The sequence below is a fragment of the Vicia villosa genome, linkage group LG4, assembly GCF_029867415.1.
Source record: "Vicia villosa cultivar HV-30 ecotype Madison, WI linkage group LG4, Vvil1.0, whole genome shotgun sequence".
Classification (NCBI taxonomy): Eukaryota; Viridiplantae; Streptophyta; class Magnoliopsida; order Fabales; family Fabaceae; genus Vicia; species Vicia villosa.
The window spans coordinates 128,281,105-128,301,993 of NC_081183.1; the positions used below are offsets into that span (position 1 = coordinate 128,281,105).

General features: G+C 32.1%; 3 protein-coding genes and 1 non-coding gene across 4 annotated transcripts; 3 read left to right on the forward strand and 1 right to left on the reverse strand.

The window, feature by feature from the left end:
- Positions 1–2,368: 2,368 nt before the first annotated feature.
- On the forward strand, positions 2,369–3,506 carry LOC131595196 (protein SRC2-like). Its single transcript, XM_058867490.1, has one exon. It carries the CDS (start codon positions 2,460–2,462, stop codon positions 3,375–3,377), a length of 918 nt encoding a protein of 305 aa, XP_058723473.1. The 5' UTR covers positions 2,369–2,459; the 3' UTR covers positions 3,378–3,506.
- A 10,293-nt stretch (positions 3,507–13,799) lies between these two features.
- Positions 13,800–13,870, reverse strand: TRNAG-CCC (transfer RNA glycine (anticodon CCC)). The gene has a single exon. It is a non-coding gene; the product is annotated as a tRNA-Gly (tRNA).
- A 3,181-nt stretch (positions 13,871–17,051) lies between these two features.
- Positions 17,052–18,919, forward strand: LOC131597850 (uncharacterized). Its single transcript, XM_058870514.1, has 3 exons — positions 17,052–17,195; positions 17,277–18,722; positions 18,815–18,919. Exons 1-3 carry the CDS (start codon positions 17,052–17,054, stop codon positions 18,917–18,919), a joined length of 1,695 nt encoding a protein of 564 aa, XP_058726497.1.
- A 14-nt stretch (positions 18,920–18,933) lies between these two features.
- On the forward strand, positions 18,934–20,292 carry LOC131597851 (uncharacterized). The gene is made up of 4 exons (XM_058870515.1): positions 18,934–19,275; positions 19,348–19,713; positions 19,796–20,019; positions 20,121–20,292. Exons 1-4 carry the CDS (start codon positions 18,934–18,936, stop codon positions 20,290–20,292), a joined length of 1,104 nt encoding a protein of 367 aa, XP_058726498.1.
- Positions 20,293–20,889: the final 597 nt, after the last annotated feature.

Genomic DNA, 20,889 nt, shown 5'->3' on the forward strand with positions numbered 1-20,889 from the left:
AACAGTTTTTGTCCCCCGATTTTCAATTTAAACAATTTTGGCCCCCTCTCATAATTTTGCACTTAAAATTAACGTTATTTTTACTTTTTAAATGATAAATTAATTGTAAAATATGACAAATCATCGTATATAAACCTATTATTGAACTTTGTAGATAAAAATATAACTCAAAAATTAAAAAATCTCATCGATTTTCTTTGAAAAAACATGAAAGGAGACTAAAACTGTATAATTTTAAAATAGGGGGACCAAAACTGTTTGAATTTAAAATAGAGGGATTAATTTCGTGAATTTGACAAAATAGGGGGACCAAAACTGTAATTTAGCAAATAATAATTTTACAGCATCTCCACACAGTTGTCGAAAATCTCTCCACCGCATCAAAACCCTACTTATAGTTTCACCACACATTTCTACTTTCTTATCGGAATGTTAAGCGAAACTGTAACAAATTGCCTATCTACATCTAATACTACCTTCATTAAAAAATACTAAATATTTGAATCTCAAAATTTTAAAATGTTTCAATATTGACAGAGTTTGTTAAATATCTTTCTCATGAGTGTGCTTATTATATCATCGGTTGACAAAACTAAATTATTTCCTTGAAGTTTAAGAATTCTGTACATGTTCTTTCTTATTTGAAAATTCTAGAATACGGCCCAACATCATCAAATGCGCGTCCAAGCCGTAGTGTGGGCCGCGTCGATATTCACGTTACACGTGACTTAATGAAGTGGATTTCATTATTTCAATTTCAAGATTAAGAAGTATCTCGATTATTTTTATGGAACACTGACTTTTTTTTTTTTTACGAAGAGAGAATATTTATTGATAGATAAACTAAGAAAAGTATAAATATATGAAATGAATATAATTTTATTTTCGTAAATATCAAATAGAATAAATTTAATTCAATTTTAATAAAATAAAAATATTTTATTCATCTCTAACAATTTTACGATGACTCAATATTTTTTTACGCGTAATTCAAATATTAAAAATGAAAATCACAATCAATTAATATTGTTTCTTCAAAAAATATAACAATAAAAACAAATTATATAATCAAAAGTTTTAAAATAAAACAAAATAACCAAGTTAAATTCACAGAAGGGATTCCCAAGTCTAAAATACAGTTTAAAAGGAAGAAACAAAAAAAAAGTATAATACATACATAATTTATTTTATAACGAGTAAATTCTTGAATTTAAATAAAATAAATACATAACTATATTTATGACAAAGGTGTTAACTAGCAAAAATATAAAAAAGAATTAATATCTAAAGAAAAGTTCTAAACCACCAAAAAGTGATAAATCTAAACTAAATTACATGAAAAATAAAATATTTTCAATGATTATCCTAATAAAATAAGAATACTAAACCAATAAACTTTAAATGAATGATGATGCTCTTCTTTAAAAATAAAGAAGATATCCAGTAAAAATTGATAAAGTCCAAAATACTCTTTTTTTTTCAAAAAAGAAAAAATATATTCACAAAAATAGATAAAGTCTACAATTAAACATATCTTATTTGAAAAAATGGCTTTGATTCATTTAGATAGGCCTAAAACAAATTATTATATTTTATTGGTGAATGCAGATTATTATTATTATTATTATTATTATTATTATTATTATTATTATTATTATTATTATTATATTATTATTATTATTATTATTATTATTATTATATTATTATATATCCTTGAAAAATTAACCGTAAATGTAAGTTTAAATAAAAATTACTATATTTATTATATATTTTACATATATCTCAAATTAATAATATTTTATCTTTGAATATAAAAATTTATACATAAATATTAGTTAAATAATTCCTTAATTACACTACCATTTTTTAAAATATAAATGAAAAATGATAATTGAAAAAGACTGTACAACAATATTTTTTGGTGAATTTAAATTACTAATATAGGTCCTCCATTTTAGGAGGGTACTAGTACACTCTATCAATTGAGAAGCAGTGCAATATATTAAAAGTTTTTTATAAAACAAATGAAAAAATATAATATAAATATATCTTCTAAACAATTTAAGGTATAGTTGAATTTTACCTTAATTAGCATATTAATTCATCTAAATTTTAATTCATTTAACATTTAAAGCAGATAGAATAATTTCCAAAAAAAAATTATAATAAATACCTAACCGCCTCTCAGTTTCCCAAAGAAATAGTAGGATATTATCAACAACAAAAAAACTAAAAACAAATTAGTAGTAACTGATAAAATAATAAACTAATAAGTTAGCAAATTTGTTTTACGCGTAAATAGTAGGAGTACCAACCAGGAAGTTTCTTCTACTATTATTTTCTCAAATATAAATACCTTATGTTATAGTACATCGTATAAATATCCAAATATCACAAAATTTATTATCACCCAAAAATCATTCATCAAAATCTCTCAAATCTCTTTGATCTCTCTGTTGATGACCATGGAATACAGAACCCTAGAACTCAACATAATTTCTGCAAAAGATCTCAAAGATGTTAATCTCTTCTCCAAGATGGACGTATACGCTGTCGTTTCAATCACCGGCGATCCTCTCAACCCACAAACCGCCACTACCCACATCCACCGTAACGGCGGAACAAACCCTACCTGGAATTTCCCTGTCAAATTCACCGTCAATGATTCTCTCGCTAATCAGAATCGTCTATCTATTGAAATCAAACTCATCTCCGATCGTAAGGTTGCCGGAGATACCGTGATCGGTACGGTTCATATGCCGCTCAAGGAGCTTCTTGATAACCCTTCCGGAGATTCTTTAAGGCAGGTTAGTTATCAGGTTAGGACAAGCTCAGGGAAATCGAAGGGGACGTTGAATCTCTCCTACAAATTTGGCGAACATGTCGGAGCTCCGGCGATTAAGTCGGAGGTGAAAAGTGAAAAGGTGAAAGGGAAACATGAATCGGAACCAGTGATGGCTTATCCTCCACCTGGAGTGGCGGCAGGGTCTAGTTCTGTTCCGTATGGCACACCCTATCCTCCACCGCCACAAACTGCTGGATATGGATATCCACCACCGGCAGCAGCAGCAGCTTACGGTGGATATCCACCTGCTCAACAGGGTTATGGATATCCACCACCACAACAGGGTTACGGATATCCACCGCAACAACAACCGGGTTACGGGTACCCACCGCAACAACAACCGGGTTATGGATATGCAGGGGCACAGAAGCCAAAGAAGAATAAATTTGGGATGGGTTTGGGAGCAGGGTTGCTTGGAGGTGCATTAGGAGGGATGTTGATTGGTGATATGGTTTCTGATGCTGGTGCTTATGATGCTGGATATGATGATGGCTTTGATGCTGGTGGTTTTGATGGTGGTTTTGATTTTTAATTTCTTAAGGATTATTTTGTTTTGGTATATGTTTTTTGTTTTTATTTGAGGTTGCTTTTTGGTGTTTCAAATTGAAGCTAACTTGATGTATATTTAGCTTTTTAAATATGAATATACTTTTCATTTTCATGTTTGTGACATCTAATTTAGTCTTGTATGTTTTCTTTTATCTTTTAATAGTGTCTCCATCCTTTAGCAGAGTTATCAAATTTTTAGATATTTTAATCTTGGTAATTCTGTGGAAGAAAGAAGTTTTCTTGTCCCCTTCAAGATACTAAGTGGCTCTAGATTTTCAATTAAAATTAGATCTAAGTTAAAGCTTTTACTAACTTAACTTATACATGTTTTTTTTAAACTTGAAGTTCAGTAGTGATTCCTCCAGCTTGAATCAGTCTTGAATGTTGGTTAAATGATCAGTTTAAGTTTTGACAAAATTGTGCATATCACAAAAAATCTCTTTGTTCCATATTCTAAGATTGAATTTAAGAAGTTGAAGTTTCTTGTTCAGAATATACATAGGACAATCCACTAATGGAGTATTCCAACATTTGGCTATGAACTCCTTGCAAACCTCATGTAATGTCCATATTTTGTGTAATGTGAATAGGGACATAAATCTATTAGAACTAAATTGGTTTCAAACAAGAATAGGAAGTGGCCAGACCTTAACTTTGGCAAAATTGACATAAATACATTGGCACTTGCAATTTACCAACTTTGAGAGAAGAGAAAAAAACTCTATTTAACCTCCTTTATCAAGCCATCTCCAAATCTCCCATTAGACCAAGTAAATAATGCACTATTGGTTAGGAGTTCAATAAATTATTTTGATCTAACCAAAAAGAGATTTCTTGAATTGAGGTTCCTTTGAGTATGTTTCCTCTCTATGATTATGAGAGCCAATGATAGAATTGTTAAAGTCCCTCATGAAACTCCAAGGCATATAATCCAAACCCTGCAAAGTAGAAAGATCATTCCAAATCAATCTCCTTTTAAAATGGCATGTTGATGCATATATAACAACAAATGTAAGTTTTTGAGAATTTTGATCCACAAACATTGAAATAAACTGATCTACGATGGATATAACTTGAGGGTTAAGAAAATTATTGCATAAGCACAAGAGATTAGGAAGAAGATTTGGCCTAGATTTTATAATAAAAAACTTTAGGCCCAAATAGTAAAAAAATTCTTAAAGAGAAAATGGTATCAGCTTTAAAGATTGAAGATACTATTACCCAGTTGAGAAATCAATTCTATTTTATCCCCCTTAAGAAGATTATGGAAGAAGGATAAATTAGTTATAGCCTCCTCAATAATGCGTGGAAGCCGAGAAAAGAAAATGTCTAATATTTTTATGAAGGGAGTCACCTCCCTAGAAACATTACCCTCATTGAGACGAGTAGTGTTGGAGAAACCTCGGCTTGGGGAGATCGTTGTTCCTCATTCCGGGATTTCTTTTTCGAAACCAATGGTGAGGTTGGTTGCTTCATTGTTAAAATAGTTGCAACATGCGCAAACTGATCCACCACGAGCACAAGAGTCGAAGCTTCTACAGTTGGGGTAGGAAAAGGGGATGGGGCAGGAGTGGTAGCCAACAAAAAAATTAGGGAAAAAAAGAAGCCCCAATATTCACCATGGTCCGAATACCTTGAGCATTGGCAAGCCTATAGAACATGCCTAACTTACTTATCTTATTCATGCTATACGCAAAATGCAGTCATGTATTTAAAAAAAGCATGGAGACTCCCTTCTCACCAAAGATCTTCCACATCTCGTCAAGATTAACTGTATTTAAGATAACATTGGTATCAATTCGCCTTTTCTTCACATCATTAGAAGGCACCTCACCAGGGCCGAACTTGTCCTCATAGCCATGCCCTTGAAACTAGGATGCATTTCCTACTTTTATTGTCACCTCGTACGGAGAAAGAGAACACAGTTTGGTACGGTAAGAGTAAGTAGACCAAATAAAATGGAGTTTGGACCAATCACTACTACAAATAAGACATCTTACCTCGGATGCAAAATGAATTTTACTCTGATTACACAAGCGAGGTATCGAAGGGCATTGTGAAAAGTGCGCCACTTAACCTTTCGGTTAATGCTAAACCAACGGGTAATGTGTATAGTGGTCACTGCTCAATCTCCAGTGATATCATTCTTGGAATTTCTAAATGGCAAACAAATTTCCCCTCGATTTTGAAAATAATCGACGGGTTAAAATAGTTTTTCCCCTCAGTTTTGACATATAACCGACGAGTTAAGTATAATTGAGTTTATTATATCAATGGGGATTTCTTATTCCACCAAACCCTAAATGAAAATATAATCTTGAAAATTGATTTAGAAAATGATAATTCGAAAAACTAAGTTATGTTTGAAAAACAACTTACACTAATCAAAAGCTTTTTGGCATCTTTCACCTCATTACTATTTTCCCTCTTTATTTTATGGTTAAGATCTCTATATGTTTCAAGTTTTTCATTCAAAATTTTCTCCTCTACTAATTCATTCTTCAAAGCATAAAATTTGATGTTTTACAAAATGAAAAAGGAGTTGAACGAAAACTGGGTGGATACAGAAAAAATTTAATAATAAAAAAAGAGAGAGGAATAATGAGTTGAAAGATTCCAAAAAACTATGATTAATATAACTTGGTTTTCAAATATAACTTAGTTTTATCTATTATCATTTAGTAAATCACTTTAAAAATTTATATATTCAAAAAAGGGTTAGTGAAACAAGCAATCCACGTTAGATATAATAAACTCAAATGTTACATAGACTTGAGGAAAGCTGTACAAATAATCACCAAAACATCAATCTTGACTTAACAATAACAATTAATAATAGTTTAATAAAATGAGGACAACAACATAAACAATATGACAACCACATAAACAAAATGACAACATAAACATTATTACAACATAAACAATCAAATAATCTAATTATCTTTCAACAAAATAACAACAACATAAATAATAAATCTATAACATCAATCTTAGTTTTACAAAAACAATCAATATCATTTTAACCAGCAACATCAATCAAAGTTTAAACCTCTAGGGTTTCTTGTCTAAACATCAAAAACAACAAACAATAAAAAACTCAAGAATAAACAACGATAATAAAGCAACAAAAATTATGTAAAATAAGAAGTGATGTTAGACGTACCAGATTTGTGAAGAAGATGTAAAAATAATAATTTGGGTTTTCTATTTTGGCAATTATAGAACGAGAGCCCTAAACACATATCATATTTGTATTGAGGATGATATTTGTTTAGAGCTATGTTGCTTAGAAGTCACATTATCGAACAAGAGCCCTAACATATGCAATAGAAATAATACCAGCAGGATGAAAATGAAGTGAGACTAGTACAAGGATGGCGTAGCTTGTGTTTATAAAATAAATCTTTCTGAACTAATTGATCGAAAGTCATTTTGCCTTATGTCAGTAAGTGATCAGAAATGCGTTTGACACAGAAGGTTATGTCATGCTAATTGGAGATTAATCTCTAAACTTTACAAGTTAAAAGTTGTTAAAGGGCTGCCAAATCTTGATTATCATTCTGATGCTCTTTGCGGAGCATGTCAAGTAGGCAAGATTAATAAAACTTATTTTAAATCTAAAAAACTTTGTCTCTACCTCTAGACCCTTATAATTGCTTCATATTGATTTGTTTGGTCCTGTTGGGACTGCTTCAATCAATGGGAAGAAATATGGATTAGTCATTGTTGATGAATACATCAGATGGACTTGAGTTAAATTCTTTATAACTAAGGATGAATCATATGAGGTATTTAGCATCTTCTGCACACAAATACAATCTGAAAAGGAATCAAAGATTTTAAAAGTTAGAAGTGATCATGGTGGTGAGTTTGAAAATGAGTTATTTGGTGAAAAACATGGAATTATCCATAAGTTCTCTTCTCCTAGAACTCCACAGAAAAATGGAGTTGTAGAAAGAAAGAACAGGTCTTCGCAAGAAATGGCTAGAACCATGATCCATGACAATCATCTTCTAAAATACTTGTGGGAAAAATTTGTTAATACATATTATTATGTTCATAACAGGATCTATATTAGACCAATTCTGAACAAAGCATCATATGAAGTAATTAAAGGAAGAAATCCAATCATATCTTATTTTCATTAGTTTGATTGTACATGTTACATTGTGAACAATAAACTCTGTCTGGAGAAATTTGATGCCAAATTTCAGAAGGGTATATTTTTAGGATACTCTAAACGCTCTAAGGCATACAAAGTGTAAAACTCTGAAACCAGAATGGTGAAAGAGTTTATACATGTCAAATTTAATGACAAAGAGCCTGACTATAATATGTCAGCGCATGTTGAAAATTTTATAGATATTCAAGTTTCTGAAGATCATCTTGAAGCTGAATCTTCAGAAGCTAGGGGCTCAGAAGCTGGTGAACCAAAAACTGACCCAACCTCTGAAGCTCACCTAGAAGCTTCAAATTTTGAAGAAGCCCAAGATGGTTCAGAAGCTTTAACTCAACCCAAGAAGTCTTTCAAGTATAAAGCTTCTCATTTAGTAGAGCTAATAATTGAGAATAAATATGATCCCTTAAGAACTACATCAACATTCAGAAATGATAATTCTATGCTAGGATTTATCTCCTTAACTGAGCCAACTTGTGTTGATGAGGCTTTATTAGATGATGGGTGGATTATAGCTATGAAAGAAGAGCTAAATTAGTTCCATAGAAAGGATGCTTGGGATATGGTACATAAACCAAGTCATAAGAACATTATTGGAATAAAATGGGTGTTTATAAACAAACTTAATAAGAAAGGATAAGTGGTAAGAAACAAGGTTAGACTTGTAGCTCAAGGTTACAGTCAGCATGAAGTATATATTTCTCTAAAACCTTTGCACCAGTTGCAAGGTTAGAAGCAATCAAAATTCGTCTCTCTTATACTATTAATCATAATATTGTTTTATATCAAATAGATGTTAAGACTGCATTCTTAAATGGAAATATTTTAGAAGAAGTGTAAGTCAAACAATCTCCTGGGTTTTAGGATCCAATTCATATATATATTTTACTCAAACAAGCTTGAAGAGCTTGGTATGAGAGATTGAGTAATTTCTTGTTAGAAAATGGTTTTCAAAAAGGTCAGATTAACATTACACTATTCAGAAAGAATATGAAGAAGGATATCTTAATTGTCCAAGTTTATGTAGATGACATAATTTTTGGTTATACTAATGCCTCTCTTTACAAGGAATTTTTCGAGACTATGCATGTTGAATTTGAAATGAGCAAGATGGGAGAATTAAAATTCTTGCATGGAGTCCAAATCAATCAAGGCAAAAATGGAATTTATGTACATTAGTCTAAGTACACAAAGGAGCCTTTGAAGAAGTTTAATCTCTAAGATTGTAAGATTATGGCAACTCCTATGTATCCGACCTGCAGTCCGAACAAGGAGGAAAAGTACCAAGGTGGATCAAAAGCTGTATAGAGGGATGATTGGTTTCTTGCTTTAACTCATAGTTTATAGACATGATATATTATACAATGTTTACTTGTGTGCAAGATTTTAATCAGATCCTAGAGAAGCTCATTTATCTACATCTAAGAGAATCTTTAGATATATGAAAGGAACAACTAATCTAGGATTTCTTTATAAAAATTCCCTATATTATAATCTAGTTGGATTCTATGATGATGACTATGTTGGGGATAAAATTGAAAGAAAATCCACTAGTGGAAACTGTCAACTCATAAGTTAAAACCTAATATCCTGGGCTAATAAAAGACAAGAAACTATTGTTGTCTATAGATTTGTGGAAATAGTATTCCTACCATTTGTGATAATACTGCTTATATTTGTTTAACAAAGAATCCAATTCAATATTCTAGAACCAAGCACATTGAAATAAAATATCATTTTATTAGAGATTATGCTCAGAAGAGTGTAATAGATATTCAATTCATTGATACTGATTATCAATGGGGTGACATGTTTACCAAAACCTTAGCCATTGAAAGATTTAATTTTATCAAAAATAATATGAACATGGTTTTTATTAAAGAATAGTGCTTGCTTCTGAATAGAGTATCAAAGTATGGGAATTTGCCTCTGATGAAAAGTGGCTTTTGAGAGACTTCAAACTCTGAGACTCAGAAGTGGATTATTTTCCTCTGATAGCATTTAAGTGGAAAAACTTTTTTATTCTTCTGACATCTGTCCCACTTAAAACTCCATGTGTCTGATGATTGTCTTGCTTGTGTAGTAGCCGTGTGGGTAGAGTCTAAGGGTAATGATGTGAACTCTCTTATTTAATTTTTGTGTATAATCTCCCATGTCATTTCTTTTGAAACTTTTTTATTGTTTGATTTAGTCCTTTGACTATTGTGTGTATTATCTGTTGGATTTTTATCCTTCATATTTATGCTTGCTCATACAATGAGCTATATTATTTGGGAATTATCATGCTCCCTGGTTAAATAAAATTTAGTCTTGCTATATCTTAGTCATTTCTCTTTATTTGTTTAATTTTTTTGGCTGAATTGGTTGAAAAATATTATGAAACTTCTCCTTTAGTGGATCATTCAAAGGCAGTATGTGAAAAAAGTATAACATGCGAATGAAAATGAACTAATTTTTCATTAATATGGAATGATTACAAGACTCAGAATACAACACATGCATTACAACAACTTATATTATTCAGTCTTGATCGTCATTCTAACCTCATGCCCAAAGGAAGTTCCCCTAGTCAATATCCCACTCTTCCTCAGCATCTGAATCAAAGTAGAAACATTCAACTAGAGCTTTCTTCATCTTGAGACTCTTCTTCTTTCCTGCCACTAAAGCTCTTCTTACCTTTGGTGATCCAATAAAAGTGCTAGCTTCTTTGGAAGACTTTATTCTTTCATACTTCTGAGAACAACCTCTTTTCAAAGTTGTGGTCTTATTGACGATGCTGGTTCTGGAATTCTCAACTGTTTTATTTATTTTGTTTGAAGAAAAGTGTGTTAGAGGGTTGTGACTTTTCTTTAATTGATATCATACTTTTATAGTGGATCTTGAGTATACATTATTTGTTGTTTGGATGCTTGAGCACCAATGACAATAGACGCATGCTATACTCTAGGTCTACTAGCTATTGATTTAATCTTTGACTACTGTTGTTTCCAATACATGCTCAGCTGAAAGGATAATGTTTGACCTTTTTGAGAAATGAAGAAATATTCTCAACCAATCTAGCCATTTTTTCAGATCTTTGAAACTTGTTTTCTCTTTTAATATCTTTTTGGGGAATCATAAAGACTATTTTATTATTATTTTTATCCAGATTTTAAAATTCCCAAACATGATATTTTTTTTATCTTTAGTGCCATAGTTTCTCTCTTTATTTTTTTTGTTGATGACAAAAAGGGGAGAAAATCACAGGAGTATTTAAAGAGGATACAATAATTTTGAATGCTTTTAAATGCACCTGAACCCATAACATGAACTTATTCTTTTGTGTGTTTAAATATGAAGATTATTTCTTTGTGCTATCAAGATACGTTTAAATAACTTGGATAGGACTTAAGGGGGCCTTATGAAACTTAACATTTAGACTATTAGACTCAGGGGGAGCTTACAAACCTTAGACCCTGATGTTATCAAGTTAGTTAAACTGACCAACCATTATTCTTAAATACTTTTGTTTGTCATCATCAAAAAGAGGGGAGATTATGAGAACAAATTTTTTCATATCCCTTGGATTTTGATGATAACAAAGTACTTGAAGAGAAAATGGGTATACTAACATATGTTCAAGTTTGTAGGATCATAACCTTAAAAATCAACTTGGTTTTGACCTTGATAAGAGCATATGAAGAGAAGCTATATGACTCAAATTCTGAAGGATCAGAATCTGATGACTCATCACTTGGCATCTAAATTTCTGGTGACAACTCGGGATTTAAAAACTTGGGTTAAAGGTACTCAACTTTTGATCTGTACTCTGTCTCCAAAGTAGATGTATCTTGTCCAAGCCATATTACGGAGAAAGTTTACTAGAGTTTCTTAGTGCAAGGCTCAAAGAAAGTTGACATGACCTCTTAAGTCTACTCCAACATCTTGGTAGATACCGAGTATCAGAAATACACCTTGGGTAAAGTTTTTACACAGAGGTTTAAGATCATAACAGGGTCAACTTCCAATGTCTCTCTTGGAACTGCTTGTCAACAAAGTTCATTTATGCAAGTTATCTTTAAATGTCTCTTTTCCGCCTATATAAAAGGAGTTGAAGATTTGAAGGAAGATAACTAACCATCTAACAAGAAGAACAGTGAACACGAAATTGAGCTAAAGTTATTATAACTGTTTACTGCACAAGTTCTTGAGACTTCTTATCTTTGTATATCATAGAAATCGTAAGTGGTTAAGAAACTTTGTGTGTGTGCGTTATATCACTTTTATACTTCTGATTTTACATCAAGTATATTTGTTGTCTATTCTTCTAGACTATTTGCTTAAAGTATTGGAAGTCTGTTGCTAGTATGCTTCAGTAGTGGAAGCCTCTTACCTGTGTGCTTAAGCATAAGCCTCTTGCCAGTGTGATTGAGAAGTTGAAATATTATAGTGAAAATCTCTTGTTGGATCAAGGGACTGGACTGCTCTCAGTTTATGGGAGTAACCATGATAAATTTGTTGCTTCTGAATCTTATTCATCATAACTCACCTTGTTCCAGTGGGATTAGCATTAAATACAAGATCATCATAACTTAGTCTCAATGGTGTTCACAAAAATTGGGGAAAGCCAACTTATTTGTCCCAAAGATCATCCTCAAATTCTACTTTTCAAAATCTCGTGAATTGGGAGACAAAGGTGGATGTTGCGACTACTGTAAATTCTAAAGCATGTGATAACTATGATTCAAGAAAGGAACAAAATGAAATTGATCCAGAAAAGAAAATTCAGAAAATGGAGATTGAGATGCGACGGTGAAAGATAAACACATGATAGCTATGATTCAAGAAAGCAACATAATGAAATTGATCCAAAAATGGCGATTGAGATGCGACTGTAAAAGATGATGATTCAACTTTGAAAGATTTGAGCGAAATATTGGGGATCGAGGAGAGATGAACAAAAGGGGTTAGGGTTCTTGAGTAGAGATGATGGTAAACCTGAAAACTTAAATGAAGAAGTGTTTTATTTTTTCAGAATTTAAAAACCTTAAATAAGCTGATAAATATAAAAAACATTTATTAAATGTATTTTTTAATTAAATATTGGTGTAATTTTAAAAAAAGTGAGACTTATTGACATGGCACCATAGTCATAGTGTCACGTCATAAATGAAGAGGACACATATGCAAAATTGGAGAAGGACCACAAAATTCCCAAACTAAGTAAAATTAAGGGATCAAAAAATTGGGTTTTGTAATAGGGAGACACAAAATTTAAAATCTCCAAAATAGAGGGACCAAAAATGCATTTAAATAAAAAAAAAGTCACTATTTTCTAAAATATTTTCAATTTCACATTTTAAAATTCATTTTGAGAGAAGAACTTTTATAATTTTTTGACAATAAAATGTTCAAAGGATGAGCCTTTTTAGGTAGGGGTGGCAAAATGGAGCGTGGTTCGCCGGATCGACCCGCACACCCATCATAAATTGACGGTTTGGGTTAGAATTTCGGGCCCGCAGCCTATCAAAGTCTGCCTCGCCAAAATCCACCGTCTGCCAAAGTCCGTCCTGCCTTAAGCCCACTCCTTTTTTAGTTAATTCTAGTAATTCTAATTATTGATGGTTTTATTTTATACATTTATTTGTGAATATATGATATTTTTTAAGTAAAGTTTGTCTAAAAGATGTTTTATAAAAATTATTCTAAAAATAAGTGAAAAATTTAAGTGAAAGGTAAAAAAAGTTATTAATTTATTAAAAAATAAAGAAAAAAATAGGCGAGCAAGTCCGCCACCCGCCAACCCGCCACTTTGACGAGACAGACTTAATTTTTATTCCTATTAACACTTGACGGACTTGTCTGTTCCTCTCTTTTTTAGCGGACTAAAGACGGGGCAAGACGGGCGGCCTATTTTGTCACTCCTAAAAGATTATTATTATTGTTATTTATTTATTAAAAAAATATTGAGTTATAAATATCAACAACATATTTACTTTAATTTTATAAATATATTATTATTATTATTATTATTATTATTTGAAAAAAATTGTGGAAGTAGTTAAATCTTCCTTATATATTTCCTTAATCTCTTTCTTTAAATACTTGATAATATAATTCATAAATAAAAAAACCAATCTTGTAACACGATGTGAGAAGAATCTTCTATAATGCATATTGGATTACACCGATTGCAAATTGAACTACTCTCTTGTGGGCTAAAAAGAGGGTACAAAAGCCCAGAAAAATTGCGCATCCAGGGAATCGAACCCTGGTCAGTACCGTGGGAGGGTACTATGATACCACTACACCAGATGCGCTTGATGTGTACAATTCTCGTTTTAAGATACATATTATGATACGACACTATCCTGCGTATCAATATTTTTTTATGATGAAGAGGAAAACAAAACCCAACCACGGTGTAGAAATTAATAGCATCAAACAAAAACCTGCAAAAAGAGAAGATGGCACAATGGATTGCATCTTATGCGAAATTGTAAACATATTACCTTTTCTATTTATGCAGTTTCTTTTAATGTAACATTATACAAAAATGATAATGTAGTTTAATCACAATAAAAATTTCAGCTTTAAGTTAATAACTACAGACAAAAAGTTTGATTTTTTGTTTATGTTTTTCCATCACTAGACATTCTATTCCTGGAAACAATATGATGTTCATTAAACAATTGATGCATTTCAAATTTTGAACACAAATTATCTTGTTGTTTAAGTACTGAATATTACAAAACTTGTTTAATATTTATTACACCTTCATGTCTCTTCATTTTCAAATTGTGAGTATATTTGGAAGAGCCATGTTGATTCTTCATCAACAATTTTCTTCTTTTTCACCATCCAAACTATTGATAATAGGATGGAATGCTAACTTACGATCCAAATTAAAATTTTAATTATGTACACCTCAGAACATATTAGATTTTCAAATATTTGTCAATTAAGTTTTTGGAAGTCATGTGTAGGTAAGTCTTGATTCAACTATGAAAAAAAATTAAAAATCATACTCAATCATCGTTTAACAAAGATAAATATTTTATGAGATCCTATTTAATTATGATTTAACCATAAAAAAATTTGGGTCTTGTGTGGTAGACAGTCTTACACGTCCTCAAAGACGGCCCTACACGACCCTATTTTTTGAGGAGTTCGGGAGAGTCGGAAGCATCAATGGAATCTATACTCCAGAACCATAAGAGAGAAAGACACCACATCTCAACCCAAAACCTTAAAGTGTTAGGTAAATAAGTCATCTCTCTTATATATTCAATATTTTAATCATTTATAGGTAATATGAGACTTTAATTGCTCACTCTTCTTTTCTATCAATATCAGAATTATATCTCTTAATAACTATTCCTAAATTTAACTTAACATCTACCACACATACTCGTTTAAACATATAATCACGAAATGTAAAAATATGTTTTGTGATAAAATCTTTTTCAACATCAACTTTAGCGAAATTGGGTTCAGGAACATCCGACCAACCAACCTCTAATACATTAATAACAAAGGGCTTGAATCCATAAGCTCTTAATTGAAAGAGAGAGGTGCTACCACTAGACCAATTAAACAATTTTGATTTCTTTCTAAACTTAAATTTATCAATTAGAAAGTACATTTTTTTAATATTTCATATTTTCATTATATTTTTTATATGTAAATTATTGTATATTTTATATTTTATAATATTATATTATTCTATTATGTTATTGATTTTTTAGTTTTTAAACGTGAGATTTAAATGTGAAATTTAAATAACATAAATGTGAATTAAAAATATTTTGTAAATTAGAATTTTCCATTAAATAATTTTTAATTAATAGACTAAAATTCTAAAATTAGAAATGATGTTTATGAATTAGAAATAATGTCCTTGTGAATTAAATAATTCTGAAAATTCTAATTTACAAAATATTTTAAATTCACATTTATTATTTAAATTTCACAGTTAAACGAAATAATTTAATATTATTAAATATAAAATATACAATAATTTATAAATAAAAAATAAAAATATGAAATATAGAAAAGATGTACTAATTAATACATTTAAGTTAAAAATAAATCAAAACAAATTTATTGATCCAGTGATAACACCCCTCTCATTTGACAAAGTTAATTTAACAAAATAAAAAATTTACAGAAAAGTAAATTAATTATGTCTATATGATAGGGGTCAAAAATGTTAATAATTTTTATTTTATTTTTTACAGGAACCAATGTCTAAGGTGTCATTCCATAAAGTCATTCCCCATTAGAGAACTTATCCTACATTCCTTATGTTTAGTACTTTATTCTCAAGTAAATATCTTAATCCCCAAATATAATATTTTTTAAACAAAGTTTGGTACGAATCTTACAAATGCATAAACAAGCAAATCATTCTCGGTTAGCGTTAATCACACTGCTTCCTTCACACACAAAATCCCCCACCCATCATTTCCCTCCCCATTTAGAAAATATCTAATTTAATGTTCTTGTTTGTGATTACTTTAACTACTAATAGCATGGAGAATAGATTCATATGTATAAACTATTGGCGGTCATTTAAAGTATCATAATTAATGGTGGAAGAATTGTATTATTTTATGTCATGCCAGCTTAGAGAATTTGAGATTTTGTAAAAAGATTTTAACTTATTATTTAATATATGAGATTCTAGTTTCAAAGGAATGACTGAATATAGTATGACAAGGCATCACATATGACAGATCTCCAAACATGCACTTATCTTTTTTTAAAATAAGATGAATAAGGTATTTTACAAGTATTCTTTGAGGATGATAATTAAATCAAATCTGTACTACTCTATATCTCTCTGTACTATAAATTATTGTAAAAGAAAAATACTATAGAAGATTAAAGATAGTGCACTTAGTACTAATATTTTAAAATAGTTTTTCATTATCATTTAATAGAAATTTAGTAATCGACCATATCATCAACAACGTAATTTTAGAATATAATTGTGATTTGGTGGGTGTTACCTTGAATAATATAATTGTGATTTGACGGGTGTTATCTTGAATTTACAACCAGACGTTGAGGATTATGATCTTAAAGGATATGACTTACTAAGGATGTGTTTGTTTGAAGGATTAAAATTATAATCTTTGGAATACTATTTCTGGGAATTTTATTTCCATTTATGTGTTTGGTGACTAATATAATTTCCTGAGAATATTTATGAAATATATTTAATTTAATTTTGGGTTAAATAGTTTTCACCCCTTGCAATAGTAGCGTGTTTTGATTTTCCCCCCTATTAATTTTTTTTGTCTTAACCCCTTAACAAAAAAAGATTCCACAATGAAAAACTTTATGGAGCCAGATTCTTTGGATATTGCATACGTGGACAGAATGTAGAAGGTGATGTGGCTTTGGGTGACACGCTGGCATCTTGTAGGATATAATTTATTCATATCCTGAATCCCCCCTTGGAAATTTAGGGTTCTTCATTCTGGAAAAGTTGCAATGGGGAAGAAGAAGCGTGCTTCCAAGAAGGCGCTGCCACCGTCAAAGCCATCGGAAAACCCGTCAAAGTCCAAGCAAGGGAAGAAAACAAAAAAGGATGCAGAGAAGCACGAAGAAGATGGAACATCCGTTCATGATGATCAGGTATGTTTAGCTATGTTTTGGTACCTTTCGTGATGATTAGGGTTAAAGTTGGGTTTTTAATGTATTTTCATATGATTTCAGTCAAATGATATGTTCAAAGCTGTAACCCAATTTGGTGGTGAGTTTGTGCTTCTGAACAACGGTGATACGATTTACAGAGGGGGTCTGTCGTCGTTAGTTTCGGAACTCCGTTTAGAAGAGTTTACAATGGATAGTATACATAGGTTGGTGATGGGTTGGGGTTACCGGGAAGGGACATATAGAATCTGGACTCTAATTCGTGAAATATCTGAAGATTATTTTCAGATTAGAAAGGATGAGGATTGTTATGACTTTGCTGCATATAGTTGTGCTAATCTAATAGATGGGGAACTTTTCATAGAGCATGATGTTGATGATTTGGGAGCATCAGTTACTTCTCCTAGGTGTGTCAATGAGGTTGTTGAGATGGAAGGAAGTGATGAAGATGTTGTTGAAGGTTTAGGTGACAGTGAAGATGAGAGGGCCACTGCAATTCTTGATGGTTTTGAAGGGATTGATATAGGTTTACCAATGAAGGAGACCCCAAAAGGTCTTGAGTTTATTAGTGAGCCTAAAGAGAAAAAGTGTGAGGAAGATGAGTATATTAGTGATGAGTTGGAAAGTTCTGATCCAGATTTATCAGATAGTGAGAAGGGTAAAGTCCAAAAATTTGAAAAGTTTAGAAAGGACCATTTAAATAAGGATTTTAAATTTCAGCGGGGTATGCAATTCAACTCCCTAGATGAATTTAGATATGCCATACGTGAATGGTCAGTATTAAATGGGAGAGAAATAACTTTTACCAAAAATGAAAGTGATAGGTTAAGGGTAGTGTGCAGGGCCAATTGTGGGTTTTTAATGCTTTGCTCCAAAGTGGACCATAAGAGGACTTTTGCTATAAAAACCATAGTAGACAAACACACATGTGCTAGGGTATTAGACAACACATCTGCAAATTCAAGGTGGGTGGCTAAGGCGGTTTTGAATAAGATGCAAAGCTCACAAAATGTTAGAATCACTGATATTATACAAGATCTGAGGCAAAATTACTCAGCTGGAATTACTATGGCTAGGGCGTGGAAAGCAAAACTCATAGCCAAGAAGATGTTGGAGGGAGATGCTGATAGGCAGTATGCAATATTGAGGTGTTATGCTGCAGAATTGCATAGAGCCAGCACTGGAAACACTCTATCAATCACTGTTGAAAGGCCAAATCCAACCATCCCAACAAGATTTGGTTCTTTTTATTTCTGCTTTGAAGGATGTAAAAAGGGGTTTATAAATGGTTGTAGGCCTTTTGTTGGTGTGGATGGCTGCCACTTGAAAACCAAGTATGGTGGTCAGTTGCTAATTGCTGTAGGGAGGGACCCTAATGATCAGTATTTTCCACTTGCTTTTGGGGTGGTTGAGACTGAAACAAAAGAAAGCTGGAAATGGTTTTTGGAACTGTTGATGAATGATGTGGGCCATAGTAACAAATATGTCTTTATATCAGACCAACAAAAGGTATGTGTTAATGATTTAAGTTACAATTACTTGTTGCAGTGTTTGATGAATATGTTTAATGTATTGTGTGACTAATGGTTGCAATATTTCAGGGTCTCATTGTAGTGTTTGAAGAGATGTTTGAAAGGATTGAGCACAGACTTTGCTTAAGGCATTTATATGCTAATTTCAAAAAAAAATTGGAGGAGGTGCCCTAATTAGAGATCTCATGATGGAAGCTGCAAAATCCACATACTACCAAGGTTGGCTTCAGAAGATGAATGAGTTAAAGTTGGTAGATCCTAATGCCTGGACATGGTTAATGGGTGTTCCTCCAAAGGCCTGGTGTAATCATGCTTTCATCCATCAAGCTATTTTGAGTGTTAGAGACAAACCTATTTTGACAATGTGTGAGTGGATTAGGAAGTATTTGATGAATAGGTGTTCTGCCTCATCCATCAAGCTGAAAAAATGGCCTCATAAAGTAATGCCAATTCCTAGGAAAAGGCTTGGTAAAGAGGTCATGCTTAGTGGGCATTGGTTGCCCACTTGGGCAATGGATGAGACTTTTGAGGTGAATCATTCCTATAATAGTCAGAAGTTTGTAGTTAACATTTCTAAGAGATCTTGTAGTTGTAATTTCTAGGAGCTGGTTGGTATCCCTTGTAGACATGATATTGCTGCTCTAGGTTTCAGACAACAAAATCCAGAAGATTTTGTAGACCATTGTTACCACAGGGACAAGTATGCCATATGTTATAGTTTTGCTATAAGTCCAATAAATGGTGAAGAAATATGGCCTGAAGTACAATCTGATCCAGTAATGCCCCCTATGTACAAGAGAGGTCCTGGCAGGCCTAAAAAATTAAGGATTAGAGAGTATGGAGAAGATGGTGCAAGGAGGAGGAGATTGCCAGGTGTGTCTTATAGGTGTACTAAATGTGACAAGTTTGGTCACAATGCTCAAACTTGCAAAAGCACAACTCAAGATCCCAATGCACTAAAGAGAAAGGTATGTCTACTATTCTTAACATTACAAAGTGTATTGTTAACATGTATGTTGAATTAACAAATTTTGTATTTGACTGATGTAGAGGAAAGTGAAAGTGGAAGTTCAATCTGGTACAACTCAGGAAATTACACAAACTGAAGTTCAAACTCAAGGGCTAGGTGAAGGGCAAGCTGAAGGGCAATTGATAGGGCAAGCTGAAGAGCAAGCTGATGGGCAAGCTGAAGGGCAAGGTGATGGGCAAGGTGAAGGGCAAGGTGAAGGGCAAACTAACATGCACAAGACCCTGCAGAGAATGGATCAACACAAGTAAACACTGATTTTTTTGGAGACATCACTGATGAACTGCTATCAAGCCTTCCAGACATTAACTCTACCCAATGTTCTTTTGTGAATGACAATGCACAAAGAAAAGGTAAGAAGCATATCAAAATGAGGACAAGTGAAAGACAGAAATTGTTCTGGTTTAAGAAACCAATCATAGGGCCAGGTGCTAATCCAGATCAACCATTGTCTTTAACTGATGAAGAGAATGATGGTGACTCAAAGCGTGGAAAGAATAAATTAAAGAAGAAGTTTTAAGTCATTAACTGCTGCTATGTCCTAGTTATGTAATTTGCTAGTGAACATTTGTATTTTAGTTATGTTTGATGTTGGTACAATGGTGTAATACGGTGAACTGACTTTTTATCGAAATGTTGCGGATAGCAAGAGTCGCCACCGACTTTTATTTTATCCAATTGGAAAGGCTAAAAGAACAGGAAAGACCTTTTGAAAGATTTTGAGTTCGGGGGGTAAGTTATACAAAGGGAAGGTGTAAGGCACCCTTTGTATCCATGGTTATCCATGGGCTCTTAATTGCTTAGCTCACTTTGTTTGAAATGTTTGATTTGTTGGAAAAGATTCATTTAAGGACTTTAGCTTGTAAATAAGCGTAGCCTTGTTTTGAAATTGTTTTGGAAAGAGAGGTGTAAAAAGCAATTTGATTTTGAATTGATTGTGAGCAAGCAATTACTAGCTACCTACCCTAAGTTTGTCTTTCTTGTTTTTTAAGTCTTTCGTTTGAAAGGGTCTATCCATACCATGAGAGGGTAGGAAGTCTTTCAATTGGATGTGCGGGTCATCGAAGGGTCATCGAGAGTAATCGTTTGCCATAAGACTGTCCCTGCCATAAAGAGG

Bases quoted from the DNA above. Each gene is read 5' to 3' on its own strand.
- LOC131595196 (XM_058867490.1), top strand. From the start codon at position 2,460: ATGACCATGGAATACAGAACCCTAGAACTCAACATAATTTCTGCAAAA.
- LOC131597850 (XM_058870514.1), top strand. From the start codon at position 17,052: ATGGGGAAGAAGAAGCGTGCTTCCAAGAAGGCGCTGCCACCGTCAAAG. The intron at 17,196-17,276 runs GTATGTTTAGCT...ATATGATTTCAG, and splicing joins CATCCGTTCATGATGATCAG to TCAAATGATATGTTCAAAGC. The intron at 18,723-18,814 runs GTATGTGTTAAT...GCAATATTTCAG, and splicing joins TTATATCAGACCAACAAAAG to GGTCTCATTGTAGTGTTTGA.
- LOC131597851 (XM_058870515.1), top strand. From the start codon at position 18,934: ATGGAAGCTGCAAAATCCACATACTACCAAGGTTGGCTTCAGAAGATG. The intron at 19,276-19,347 runs GTGAATCATTCC...TGTAATTTCTAG, and splicing joins CAATGGATGAGACTTTTGAG to GAGCTGGTTGGTATCCCTTG. The intron at 19,714-19,795 runs GTATGTCTACTA...TGACTGATGTAG, and splicing joins CCAATGCACTAAAGAGAAAG to AGGAAAGTGAAAGTGGAAGT.